At 38.8% G+C, this 13,620-nt stretch overlaps 3 protein-coding genes and 1 long non-coding RNA gene across 7 annotated transcripts; 2 read left to right on the plus strand and 2 right to left on the minus strand.

Annotated features, from left to right (window-relative positions):
• Positions 1–1,528: 1,528 nt before the first annotated feature.
• LOC18017603 (peroxisome biogenesis protein 1) lies at positions 1,529–8,596 on the plus strand. The gene is made up of 17 exons (XM_006399282.2): positions 1,529–1,792; positions 1,902–2,075; positions 2,219–2,318; positions 2,497–2,982; positions 3,339–4,088; positions 4,473–4,564; positions 4,872–4,945; positions 5,060–5,282; positions 5,376–5,469; positions 5,536–5,690; positions 5,954–6,175; positions 6,568–6,768; positions 7,060–7,185; positions 7,270–7,331; positions 7,561–7,678; positions 7,839–8,111; positions 8,206–8,596. Exons 1-17 carry the CDS (start codon positions 1,598–1,600, stop codon positions 8,242–8,244), a joined length of 3,384 nt encoding a protein of 1,127 aa, XP_006399345.1. The 5' UTR covers positions 1,529–1,597; the 3' UTR covers positions 8,245–8,596.
• Positions 8,597–8,918: 322 nt separating this feature from the next.
• Positions 8,919–10,644, minus strand: LOC112086748. Its single transcript, XR_002899611.1, has 3 exons — positions 10,295–10,644; positions 9,299–9,625; positions 8,919–9,193 (listed from the first exon to the last, which is right to left on the minus strand). It is a non-coding gene; the product is annotated as an uncharacterized LOC112086748 (long non-coding RNA).
• LOC18017604 (VQ motif-containing protein 31) lies at positions 9,481–10,991 on the plus strand. Of its 3 annotated transcripts, XM_024156391.1 has the most exons (3): positions 9,481–9,583; positions 10,237–10,552; positions 10,646–10,991. In XM_024156391.1, the coding sequence occupies exons 2-3, from the start codon at positions 10,297–10,299 to the stop codon at positions 10,819–10,821; spliced, it is 432 nt and encodes a 143-aa protein (XP_024012159.1). In that variant the 5' UTR covers positions 9,481–9,583; positions 10,237–10,296; the 3' UTR covers positions 10,822–10,991. The 3 variants fall into 3 exon arrangements, with proteins under 3 accessions (XP_024012159.1, XP_024012158.1, XP_006399346.1); XM_024156390.1 differs by having other exon boundaries at positions 10,237–10,991; XM_006399283.2 differs by having other exon boundaries at positions 9,511–9,583; positions 10,242–10,991.
• Positions 10,889–13,599, minus strand: LOC18017605 (putative pentatricopeptide repeat-containing protein At5g08490). Of its 2 annotated transcripts, XM_024156389.1 has the most exons (2): positions 11,618–13,599; positions 10,889–11,512 (listed from the first exon to the last, which is right to left on the minus strand). In XM_024156389.1, the coding sequence occupies exons 1-2, from the start codon at positions 13,552–13,554 to the stop codon at positions 11,005–11,007; spliced, it is 2,445 nt and encodes an 814-aa protein (XP_024012157.1). In that variant the 5' UTR covers positions 13,555–13,599; the 3' UTR covers positions 10,889–11,004. The 2 variants fall into 2 exon arrangements, with proteins under 2 accessions (XP_024012157.1, XP_006399347.1); XM_006399284.2 differs by having other exon boundaries at positions 10,889–13,599.
• Positions 13,600–13,620: the final 21 nt, after the last annotated feature.

Here is a 13,620-nt window from a genome sequence, read left to right on the forward strand (position 1 = left end):
TCCTATCTATTGTTTTGTATTTGAATTATTTTATGTGAAATTGTGAATACATATCATGCTCTCATTAGATGTATTTTTTGTTTTTGATAGAAGACCCATGGAACAAAAGATTATTTTACGCATGATTTTTCTGGATTTTGCTATTTCAGATTAGACCCTAAATGTAAAATCTCTGAATCCAACAAATAGTTCCATAAACATGATTTGAGTATGGTAGTAGCTTTAATCCAAAGAAGAAAGTAAGAACATAAGAGCATCTCCATCAAAGAACTCCTCTTTAGGGTTCATAACAATTTTATAATACTAAATTTTGGATTACTGAAAAGTTAAGAACATATCATGTTTTTATCTTCCAATAGTGAACCCCATCATAGAATTCTTAAAAAAAAAAAAAAAATTTGAAGCAATGACCCCATTATTTGCGACGATCTCCATTGTTTCTTTGGTCATATTCTTTTATGTCACAACCAAGTAAAAGAAGAGCCTGTAATATATAATATACAGCATTGGTGATAATACCTTGTCGTCACGAGCAATTTCAGCTCAGCAATCATATACGAAACAAAACAAAAATTTCAATCATGTTTTCACAATATCTCCAGAGAAGTTTTACTATCAAACAATCACACTGAATGGTAATAAACTGCATTAGAGTCATTACCGATATTAACATAGTTGTAACCGAGCTTAGAGAGGCCAGTGGTAACCAAAGCAGGAGCTGTTAAAAGCATCAGATTAAAAATAAGTTAAGAAGACAGAAGACAACAGAAGCGAGATTAATCAAGGATTGTAAATACAGATTCCCCTGCAAAAACAGATTTGAACAAGATCAAATCAAGCAAAGCGCAGATACAAGAAATGATAACCAGCAAAACATGACGACGGCGGCTTTTTAATGTCGGTTTTCTCGACATCGACGACGGCGCTTTCGACTGCGACTGTGGTGGTTTGGATTCGCGGCGATGTCTGCTCGATATCTACAGTGTGAAATCTCGACCAGCTTGCGTCGTCGTTTTTTCTGAGAACGCTTCTCAATCCAAACCCCAACGGAAATTTCCTGGCGAATTTGAATCCTTAGAACTTCGATTCCATGGATTCATCATCATAATCTTCTCTCCACTAATTCTTCTCTTCAGCAATCGCATATCCACAATTTCAATCCCAGACAAAAATCAAGAAAAATGGTCGACAAAAATCATCGGCCAAAAACAAAAAATGGTCCAGAAAAAAGATATGAGAGATGGTAAAACAAAAAAGTTATGCCCAATACCCAGGCTACACGTGGCGTATGAACCTGCCTCTTGCAGCCCTTAGTTAAGGATCGGTTCACAGATAATAAAGTTTTTTTCTTTTCTTTTTAATCTAAAACACCTATGATTTCGGGCCCAAAATTGCTAAGAAGTCTTGATGAACATGCTCTAAGTACAGCTTTTAAAAAGCCCAAATACAAATTTGAAAGGCCCAATTTTAAATTATAAAAGCCTAAACAGAGATTACGAAGCCCAAAACAAAAATAAGTGACCGGCTCGGTTTGACAAAGAAGATAAAGCTTGGGGAATACACGTCTGGCAATCGGCAAATCATTTTCTCCGGCGCGATGGAAACGGAAGCGGTGGTTCGTACTGTCGCCGGCGTCGACTGTTTCGTCTCACTACCTCATCATATACTCCAAACGCTTCAATCCACTAGCTCAGCTCCTCTCCCTCCACTTCTCCCTTTCGAGCTACGCTCCGGTGACCGCCGTTGGCCAGTTGCTTGGTCCGGCTCTAGCTCCTCCTCTTCTGCGATCGAGGTCTCTCTCTCTTTGATCCCGTTAATTCAAATTTAGATATCGTTTCTGTCTTTGGAGGCCTGATACTCTTCTTTTCCCCTGCGTTTTCAATTTTGTTTACTCCATTAAGGTCGCTAGAGTATTTGCGGAAAGCATTTCGTTGCCGGATGGTACAGTTGTTCATGTTCGAGTTCTTTCCAATGTGCCGAAGGCTACTTTAGTAACAGTGGAACCGGAGACTGAAGATGATTGGGAAATTCTCGAGCTCAATGCAGAACTTGCCGAGTCAGCTATACTTAGTCAGGTATTGGATAGTAAACTTCATCATCGTGCCTCTGTTCGTATCATCATTCCAAAATATTTGGATCTTATTGCAAGTTAGTAAGGCACTGGCATAATCAGTTCGCCAATGGTCTGCTGAGGGAACTTACGAAACACGTATTTCAGGTGAGGATTCTTCACGAGACCATGAAATTCCCTTTGTGGTTGCATGACCGAACTGTTATAAGATTCGCTGTGGTCTCAACATTTCCACCAAAAGGGGTGGGTAAGACCATCTCTGTTCCGCACTTTTGTTACCATACTTTTCTAGTTTCTTTTTCTTTAACTTAGCTTCCCTGGGATACCAAATGGATCGGTCAGACCATGATTACTAGTCTCTTATGCTTACAGTCATGACAATTTTGTTGATGAGTGAAATGTTTTGACTGGTGGCTCGTTTTCAGTACAACTTGTGACAGGAACTGAAGTGGCTGTGGCTCCTAAGAGACGTGAAAGAAATCTCAACGCGAAAAATGGTTCTGATGCTTTTGCTTCGGATAAAGAATGCAACAATGAGAAAATCCTGTTACGTGTACAAAATACCACTAGATCAGCCTTTCATGAAGCTGATGTCAAAGGATTTGATGTAAGGGTAGCCCTCACTTCCATTGCCTATATTCATCCAGAAACTGCCAAGAAATATTCGCTAGAATCTCTTCAAATGATTTCGGTATCCCCTAGAATACCTTTGAAAGGTAGTGCGAAGAAGGACGAAGCCTTAAATATGAAAAGCAGCGAAGCTTCGAAGGTGGTGGAGAATGGCACTCCTAGCGCGAAGAAAGAGCCTCGTCGAGCAATTCTTCGTCTTGTATTTTCAGATTTAGCTGCTAAAGGACATCTAATGATGGTCGAGTCTCTTCGTCTCTATCTAGGAGCAGGCCTTCACTCATGTGAGTAAATTTTGCTTAAACATACAGATGCTTTTGTTTTGATGTACGTCCAAAATTTTGATGTTGGTGTAATTAGCTTGTCTATATGTTGATTCTGTTCAGCTTGGTCTTTGTAATGTACGGAAAGACTGAGTTAACGTCATTCTTCTGGCTATCCACAGTATGGGACACTAGAATATCATACGTTATTGCTGTAACTGTCAGGAAGTAAACTTGTAAGGCTTTTGAGAGTTGACATGCATTTTTTTTAATCCAAAAGTTATAGAATGCACCATTTTGCATTTTTCCATTCTCAACTGAGCTTTTTTTACCACAAAAACATCAATGTCTGAGTAAGAGTTATGACTTCTATGTAGGGGTTTACTTAAGGGGATGCAATGTGAATGTGAACAAAGAAATTCCTGCTCTGTCACTTTCGTCGTGCGTCTTCAAGATTTCTGAAAAGGAAAAGGTGCTTGACAGAGGTACTGATATGCTTGGCAATCATAGTTTTAATAGAAAAAGCAGTCATCCACGTTCTGGCCTGACCACCAATGTGGATGTTCTGGACTGGTCTGTGCATGATAAGGTTCTTACGGCTCTTTCATCTGAGGAGTTGCATATTAAGGAAGAACAAGATAATGCCTATCAACTTAAGAATAGGAAAGGATTGGAACGCCTTACTCGCCTGTGGTCATTGGCACAACTTGATGCTATTGCTTCACTCACAGGCGTTGATGTTAGTTCGTTGATTGTAGGAAGAGAAACGTTGTTCCATTTTGAAGTGAGAGGGCTCGAATCTTATAAGCCCAGAGATGGGCAGCCTCTTGTTAATGATCGTTTGGAAAATAGGAAGAAGGATAAAAATGTTCCTTTAGAAATTTTGTACGTAATGAAAGTCTCTGACGAGCCTTCGCTTGGTGATAAATTTGCTGTGTATGAGCTTACCTTGGATAGAAGTGAGAAGAGGGACAATGTGGGGCATATTGAGCCGGTGCTTGAGAAGATGAATCTTGGTGAACCTATATTTTTCTCCTCTGCTAAAGAAAGACACTGCAATAAAGGTGTTTCCACAGATCTATCTTCCTTAGCGTGGATGGGCTCAATTGTGTTGGATGTTATCAAGAGTAGGTTTTTCTCTCTTAGCATCATATTGCTTGAATGTAATGTCATGGTGGCCCTTTATGTTATGCAGAGAGATAAATATGTGGTTGCAGATAAAAAAAAAAAACTAAATAAGTCAAATATGGATAGGCCTTGTGTCATGCTTTCTGATATCATAGATTTTGCTTGAATGTTTGTTTCAGTCTGTGTTAGTTTTTGTTATTGCATACGTTTTAGTTACATATAAAATGTCCACAAAGCAAATTTTTGACCTCAACTAAAACTGCTTGATCATCTGTCTTTTGTGCAATCTTCACATGTGGTTGATTTTAACATGCGTATTTTATCGGATCTGGAAAATGTTTATGAACAGATCTGCTCCTAAAGCCAACTACTGTGATATGTAGGGATGACCGTGTTGTTGTCTCCGGAAGCTGGAATGTGGTTTAGCAAGTTCAGTATCCCTTCACCTGGACATATTCTCATATACGGGCCTCCTGTGAGTTCCCCTTCACATTTTTGTTGTTCCATTTGGTATCCCTCCATAATGATTTTAGTGCAATTTTGCCCCTTGGATTTACTTGTTTTTAGTTCTCAATTGATTCTATCTCTCGATTAACATTATTACGTTACCCACTCCAAAGCTATCCCTTTGACAAGGCATAAGTATCAGGGTGTTTATATTAAAGCTTTAGATCTGTTCTTTTCACAACCGGGAATCATTGTTTCCCTGGCTCCAGTCTTATCATAGTTTCCTGTTATTCCTAATGTTTGAAATGACCTCTTCGTGATCTTCTGGCTGATAGGGTTCAGGAAAGACAATTTTAGCAAGAGCTGCTGCAAAGTACTTTGAAGAACAAAAAGACTTGTTGGCACATGTGTGAGTGGTTATAGTTTACGTTTGCCTGTACTGATCTACTCCAACCAACATCATCTATCTTCGAGAGAATCAGTCTTGTACAAATGTGACTAAGTGTTGATTTTCCTTGTGCAGGATTTTGGTATCCTGTTCTGCACTTGCCTTGGAGAAGGTTCAACACATCCATCAAGTCCTTTCTGGTGTTATAGCTGAAGGCTTGGAACATGCACCATCTGTCATTATTTTAGATGATCTTGATAGCATTATCTCATCATCTTCAGATACCGAAGGAACTCAAGCGTCGAATGCGATCACGATGCTTACAAAATTCCTGACAGATATTATAGATGATTATGGGGTATGAACTCCTCAAAAATATCAGGTCTAACAGTTCACTGTTTCAAGTGTTATATCCACTTAGTTAACAGTTGTATGTTCGTTCACTCAACAGCAATACAGGAATTCCTCTTGTGGAATTGGTCCACTTGCATTTGTTGCTTCCGTACAGTCTCTAGAACAAATTCCGCAGACATTGAGCTCATCAGGTACAAACTTGTTATACTAGTACCTCGACCTGTTTTCACGTAAATTGATTCATATGATACTTTCAGGGAGATTTGACTTCCATGTGCAACTGGTTGCTCCTGCTACCTCTGAACGTGGGGCCATACTGAAACATGAGATACAAAAACGCCTATTAGAGTGTTCGGAAGACATATTGCTCGAGTTAGCTGGAAAATGTGAAGGATATGATGCGTATGACCTGGTATTTAAAGTTTTCGATATGCTTTTAAGATGTGATGTTGTGCCGTGAGCAGAAAAGATATTTGAAAGAAATGTTGCAGACCGTAGAGCTATTACTATCTGTGATTGTCATGTGATATATGTTCTGGGTTCAAGCTTGCTCTTTCGTTTTGATTTGGGTTCATGCCCATGGCTGCTCGAGGCTCTTTTTTTATTTCTTTTTCTTTTGATTATCCTTCTGCCCGTTAATTTACAGTGCGCTATCGTTGGATACTCTTTTTCCAGGAAATTTTAGTTGATAGAGCTGTTCATGCTGCCATTGGCCGGCATTTACCTTGTGAATCCAATTTATCCAAATATACTTTGGTCGAAGAAGACTTTACTCGAGCTATGCATGAATTTGTGCCTGTTGCCATGCGTGACATCACAAAATCTGCTTCTGAAGGCGGCCGTTCGGGGTGGGAAGATGTTGGAGGTGTGACTGATATTAAAAATGCTATTAAAGAGGTATATAAGCATGTCGCTTGCCAGATCTGATTTTGTTGCCCCTGTGATGTCTAAATAGTGTGGGTAGGAAATTTGGCCGATATTGATTTCCTAATTGTAAACATGAAGAATCGTCAACCTGCATCTATTTGGTTTTATCTGCTAGCATATGTGTATATCGTTCGAAGTTCCCTTACTGAATTTACTTTTGCTTTAGTGGGAAACAATACTTTCTATTAATGCCTGAGTTAATATAAGTTGAGTTATCTGGGAATTAATCTGACGGAAATAATTCCACTGTGCTAGATGACGTAAAGTTGCTAGTTATGCTAACAACTACAGTTCGAATGATCAGTAGTTATTTAGAGAATTAGCTGTGGAAATCCAACTTATTTGCTCTTTGCCATGTCCAGATGATTGAGCTGCCATCCAGATTTCCGAAAATCTTTGCAAAGTCTCCTCTGCGTTTGAGATCAAATGTTCTCTTATATGGTCCACCCGGTTGTGGGAAGACACACATAGTTGGTGCAGCTGCGGCAGCGTGTTCCCTACGGTTTATTTCAGTGAAGGGGCCTGAGCTATTAAATAAATACATCGGTGCTTCTGAACAAGCTGTAAGAATGACACTTTTCTTTGTTTTGCATCTTCAAGAACCTCTTGAGATGATCATCTACTTTTTTATGTCTTCAGTAGCGCATGCTTTATCTTTACTGTTGGATTATCCTGCGTAGTGGTTACTGGTCACTTAAGTCTTACACAATAGATAGGTAAAGAAACCTGAATGAAAAATGGCTATAGAAAGAGTTTTTAGACAGCTTTCTGCCATTTTTTTCGTGTCTCAAAATTTGAAGAATGTTACCCTTGTGGTTCCACATATCCAATAACGACAAACATCCATATCTCAGGTCCGTGATATATTTTCAAAGGCAGCAGCCGCAGCACCATGCCTACTCTTTTTCGATGAATTCGATTCAATTGCTCCCAAGAGAGGACATGACAATACCGGAGTAACTGATCGAGTTGTTAATCAAGTAAGTTACTTCAAAGTCGGCATATTCAATCTTCGTAAATTTCAAACATCTCATATTCTCATTTCATTTATTTATTTTGCGCAGTTCCTGACAGAACTGGATGGAGTTGAAGTTCTAACCGGGGTCTTTGTATTTGCTGCAACGAGGTATGCACACCAGAATACGTCTATATTTTCCATATCATATATATATATAGTGTTCGATGCATTCATACAATCTACAGCAAGCGGTGAATTCTACTGATATAACAGTTGATACTAATTCCACATTATATAAGAGGCATGAAAGTTGAACCCTGTTCTTAGTCCGCGCTTTATGTCTTCATTACATACAAAAGATAGATGTATGACTTGATAATGGTTTTCCAATTAACAGTAGACCAGATCTACTTGATCCTGCACTCCTAAGGCCTGGCCGGCTTGATCGTCTTCTTATGTGTGACTTCCCATCCCCACCAGAGCGATTAGAGATTCTTACAGTTCTTTCTAGAAAGGTTAGTACTTTCATCATTTCTGCTGATAATTTTTTCTTGAAACCCTTAATGTTACATATCTGAACAATCATATAAACTAGAATCCTCTATGTAGATTTGGGGCATCGATATTTGTTACAAGTTAAATTGACAGAAAAAAAGTCTGTGCACATATCTGCAGCTTCCGATGGCTGATGATATCGACCTAGATCCTATAGCTCAGATGACCGAAGGCTTTAGTGGAGCTGATCTTCAAGCTCTTCTCTCAGATGCGCAGCTTGGAGCTGTTCATGACTTTCTGAACAGAGAAGATAAACCCGAGACCGGAACAACTCCAATTATAACTGATCCTCTTCTGAAGTCGATCGCTTCTAAAACGAAACCATCGGTTTCCGAAACCGAGAAACAAAAGCTTTATGACATATATAGCCAGTTTCTGGACTCCAGAAAATCGGTATCTCTCTCTTCTCTCCTCCCTAATGCCCTTCCTTTTATACATACCCATAAGTTGATTACTAACAAACATCAAAAACTGATTTTGCTTGTAGTCAAGAGAAGCAAAGGGCAAAAGAGCAACCTTAGCATAGTCAAAGGTATCAACAAAATGATTACATTTGTAGGAATCACAACATGAGTTATAATTCCCTTGTAATATACATATGCATAGTGATTAGTAAAAATAAAATATAGTTAGGGAGCGATAATGTTCGGTCTCTTTACAGGGTAAGATCTGAAAGATCTGAAACGGCTATAAAACAACTGTTATGTTGTGTTGTGTTGTGCAAAAGCAGTATCCGGTTCGATTTTGAGTCGACCCGTAACTAAATCGATTTTGTTAGTTGGTTGTCCCATGTGCAAGTATTTTATCTTTGTTGTTCATTATGATGATTGTAATCAAGTCAAATCCGGAATCAGTTAATAAATTTCCATAGATTTTTACTGTTAATTTTTTTTTTCATAAATTAATAAAAAACTAATATTTATTTTTATGTGTTCATATTAGTTTTTTTGGTTTGACTTCAAGATCAATTGACGGAATTATAGCGCATTCTAATACCTATATACAATTCTAAAAAAAAATCAAAGTGTCACCTAAAAATATTAAACTTTTCAGAAAGGACCTAACTCTATATTATGAATTCCTTAAAAGTCGAAAAGATAAGAAAAAACAAAATTACAACAATTTCGCAGCTTGCAAGGTAAAGATTGTTATCTCCTATATTTTGACTATGCCAGTGATTAAAGTTCTTTATGGCCATAACCTTGAAAGGAGTCAACCAAATATCCACAGAGGAAGAACAGAGTCAGTTAAGGCAGTTGAGGAACTGTTATGAGTTCAGTTAAATATCTCATCAGATTCCACAGAGACACAGCCCATAAAGCCCATAAAAAAAAAACATAACAAAAACGAAAAAACAAAAACCGTTGTTTGGTTTATATATTGGGGTGGAGAGGTTGCTGTGACGTCTCTCTCTCCCTATCTCCTTAACCGAAACGGCATGCATTTCTTCCTTCTTTAACTTCCTTTCTCCATTCCTTCACGACAACATGAAATAAACTCATCACAATTTGTCATTCTGATGTTTGACCAAACAAATTTCTAAAAGAAAAAGAAAAGAAAAAAGTGACATAAACCCAAACCCGAAAACGGTTAAGAATAAAGGGATAAAAGAGTCTTTTTTTCCTCTTTCCTCCATATTCTGCTCCTTTTTTTCCTCTTCTTCATTTTCTTCTCTTTTCTGGTACATGAACAAGTTCTGAGCTGTGACCATTAGACCAACAACAGTCTTTATATCTCCTTTTAGTTCTCTCTCTCTCTCCCTTGTTCTCTTCTTCTGTTTTAAGTTCCTAATTCTTGATTTGGCTTCAGAAACCAGCATTCACATTCACATTCGCCTTCACTTGCTTCCTCGGCTTGCTCTTCAGGTATGTGTCTGTCTTTTTTATTTTAAATATTTCCTGTGATTCCTGTAGGGAGTCATAGAACAGAAACACAAATGATATCAGGCATTAGCTTTGGTTATCAAACCGTAAATCGTATGTAGAACTTCTATAAACAGTTCTCTCATCATATGAAAAGTAACCACCTTTAGATGATGAAAGAAGTCAGATTTAGGACATGAAAAGCCCTGTTCATTTTCATTCCTACAATTAGTAATAGCACCAAACTTTGATATAGATTTTTGAGTATACAACAAGTTAAAGCAAATTCAGGAAAAGCCAATTTTTTTTTTCTCTCACAGATATTTACATATAACAATCTAGTGGTCTTTTTTAAATGGTAAGGTTTGAGTGCACGACTGCCTCTTATTTTGTATCTGTAGCTATTTATGTTCCTTGTTTTGAAAAATTATGACGATGGAATTCTCAATGAAAGATGACTGAGATTAAATTTAGAAGAAGACTTTTGTTTTTGAATATTTTTTACCTTCCATCAGTTTCATTTCTGAACTCCTTACACGAATTGACATTCATTGGTTCTCTAGACGGGACTAAATTCTGCAACGGCACCTTTTTTTAAAATTTGATATATTTTTTCAGTTTTCTGATCAACTGCACTAACGGCACCATTGTCACAGGTCAGAGGCCAAAAAAACAGGTGTAAATCAAAGCCTGTTCTGTCAGAGAAAAACTTACATATGAATAACCAAGGAAGTCAGAATGTTGCAACTTGCAAGCCCGTCACTACATTTGTCCAAACTGACACCAACACTTTCAGAGAAATCGTGCAGCGCTTGACAGGTCCATCAGAGAGCAATGCTACAGCAGTACCAGAAGCAACAGTTATAAAAACCGCCATACAAAAGCGCCCGACTTCTAAGCTCCACGAGAGAAGGCAGTGTATGAGGCCAAAGCTTGAAATTGTCAAACCTCCTCTAAGCTTTAAGCCCACTGGTACGACACCATCATCTAAATCTGGTAATACCAACCTTTTAACAAGTCCAGTGGGCACCCCTTCTTCATTGTTCTCTAACTTGTCATTGATAGAAGGGGAGAAAGGAGAACCAGATAGTTGTACAACAAACATTGAAGAAGAGGAGAAAGCCATTAAAGAAAGACGCTTTTACTTACATCCATCGCCAAGGTCTAAACCAGGGTATACAGAACCAGAATTGCTTACTTTGTTTCCTTTAACATCTCCCAATTCAAGTGGCAGACCATAAACTCAACAGATTAATCATAAGCTTGTTCTCTGCCTACTATCTCAAAGATCATGTACATGTAGCGTGTCACAACAAAATCATTGAAAGAGAAAGACTGTTCAATTGCTTTATCTCAATCAAGACTTGTTTCTGTAACATTTCTGCAGCGTTTTGCTTTTTGCAGCGTTTCACAATCTTCATCGATTAAAACGTCACTGGTTCTTTCATCTGAAGATATAGAGCATGTAGTAAGTCGGAAATACTGTTTCTTCGAGGGTGAGAACAATTTCCAGACATAAAGACATTCATTTCCCCATCCACTTCTAGCCAGCTACATCCGGCTGGCTTTATCATTTTCTTTTTCTTCATTAGGTTTCTCAACTCCTTCACGACTTCCCATTTCCCATCTGCAGCATACATGTTCGACATTAGAATGTAGTTCCCAGTGTCTTCAGATTCAGCTTGCAAAAGAAGATCTGCAACTGAGCGCCCCAGATCCATCCTACTATAGGTTGTACACGCCCTTAACAGTGTTCCCCATATATTCCCATTAGGTTCAACTGGCATCTGAGTGATGAAAGAATATGCATCATCAAGTCGACCCCCACGAGAAAGTAGATCTACAACCGAAGCATACTGTTCCATTGTAGGTTTCATACCGTAAACCGTTTTTATCGAGTCAAATATTCGCAATCCATCCTGTATTAATCCAGCATGACAGCATGCAGTCAACATAGTAGTTATGATGACATGATCGGGCTTAATGCCCAAGTCCATCATATGAGAGTAGATCATAAGTGCTTCCTCACCCATACCGTGTACAGCATATCCAGCTATCATAGCAGTGAACATAACCAGATCTCTATGAGCATCTGACTGGAAAACAGAATACGCATTCTTCAAGCTGCCACATTTTGCATATACATCTAGTAGAGTCCCCTGCAGGCGGATATCTCCAAGCCCGCCTCTAATAATGTATCCATGGCATTGTCTTACTAGATGCAGAGAGGCTATCTGCGCACAAACAGGAAGGAAATTCATGATAGTCACAGTGTTAGGCCTCATTCCTCTAGCTTGTATCTCATGGAAAACATCAATGGCTTCACTAGGACAACAACTTTCAGCATAGATACGAACCATTAAACTCCAAGTGGTGAGATCAGTAGTAGACATCTCACGGAACAGAATCTGAGCGTCATCATGACTTCCACTATTGACATATCCTGATAACATTGAGTTATAGGTAACCAAAGTTTTCCTCTTTGATAGACCTTGAAAAATCTTATGAGCATATTCTACATTACCACATTTGGCATATGCATCAAGCAATGCATTGCCAAGCATGGGTTCCTTTTCACCGTCTAAAAGACCGGCCTTAACTGAGTACCCATGAACTTCTTTTACTTTACCAACTCCCAGTACATTTGTGCAGAATTTGACTATGCTTAAAATAGTAACAGAGTCAAGAATTACTGCTTCATCAAATAAGTGGCGCAAGAGGTTCATAAACTGAGAATGTTTTGGACTGTCTGCAAAGACATCAAGTATAGCATTCCAAGATACTATATCCTTCTTGGATATCAGCGAAAAGGCCCAATACGCTGCCCTTGTGTCACCAAGTCTTGCATAGAAACTAATGAGAGCATTCCCAACTGATGTATCCTCCAAGAGGTAAGAATGGCGCAAAATATAACTGTGGATCTCTTTGCCAATGGTCAAGTTACTTAACTGCGCACAGACAGGAAGGATGCTGACAATAGTTACCGAATCAGGAGAAACATCCCCCTTATGCACCAAAATTTGAAATAACTGCAAGGCTTTAAACCACTCACAATTTGATGCATAACCGGCTATGACAACATTCCATGAAACCAGATCTTTGGAACCCATCCTCGTAAACATTGAGGCTGCTTCTCCTATCCGTCCGACTCTCAAATAGAAACTCACAAGAGAATTGCATACATTAACATGAGTTTGCAACCAAGACCTCTGCACAACATAACCATGAATCTGCCTACCACATCCATATGCAATGTTCTTGTCCATAGAAGCACAAACTGGCAAAATATTTGCAATTGTTGCATAATTCGGCTCTATAGGTTCCTTGAGCATCAGAGAAAACAATCTAAGAGCATCGGACTTCATATTGTTCTCAGAAAACCCTGCAATTAACGCGTTCCATGAGACAACATCTTTATCAGCTATACTATCAAACACAGTGTACGCATCAGGGAAGACAATCCCGCATTTGGCATACATGGAAACCAGAGCATTCCCCACAAGTGTATCTTCGTCTAACCCGATTTTAATGATATAAGAATGCAAAATCTTGCCATTGTATGAATTCCCAAGGCGAACACACACAGGAAGAACAATCGCAAAGGTAACGGAGCTGGGCTTAGGTTCATCCGCAAAGTGCATTGCTTTGAAAAACCTCATCGTCTCATGAGCACAAGAATTCGAAAGTCCAGTCAGGAGAATATTCCAAACAACAGGATCGACACTGTTCATTTGCCTGAACAGCTTCTGGCAATCATCTATTCTCCTGCATTTCGCATACATGTTAAGAACTGACTTTGAAACCTCATTGCAGGCCATATGACCAAGCTTTGCCACGGTACCGTGCAGAGCCCTCCCTGATGTAAGCTCAGACACTGAAGCGCAAGCTTTGACAACATCCGAAAAAACTCTGTGATCAATTCCAAAACCAGAAGAAAATCGAAAATTCTGAACAAATTGCCGTAGCACTTCCATATTTTCCGTAAATATCTTAGCAACGGCCGTTTAACCCGTCACGGAATTTGGATCAGACATTTCCAC

The sequence above is a fragment of the Eutrema salsugineum genome, unplaced genomic scaffold, assembly GCF_000478725.1.
Source record: "Eutrema salsugineum unplaced genomic scaffold, Eutsalg1_0 scaffold_2, whole genome shotgun sequence".
NCBI classification, from domain to species: domain Eukaryota; kingdom Viridiplantae; phylum Streptophyta; class Magnoliopsida; order Brassicales; family Brassicaceae; genus Eutrema; species Eutrema salsugineum.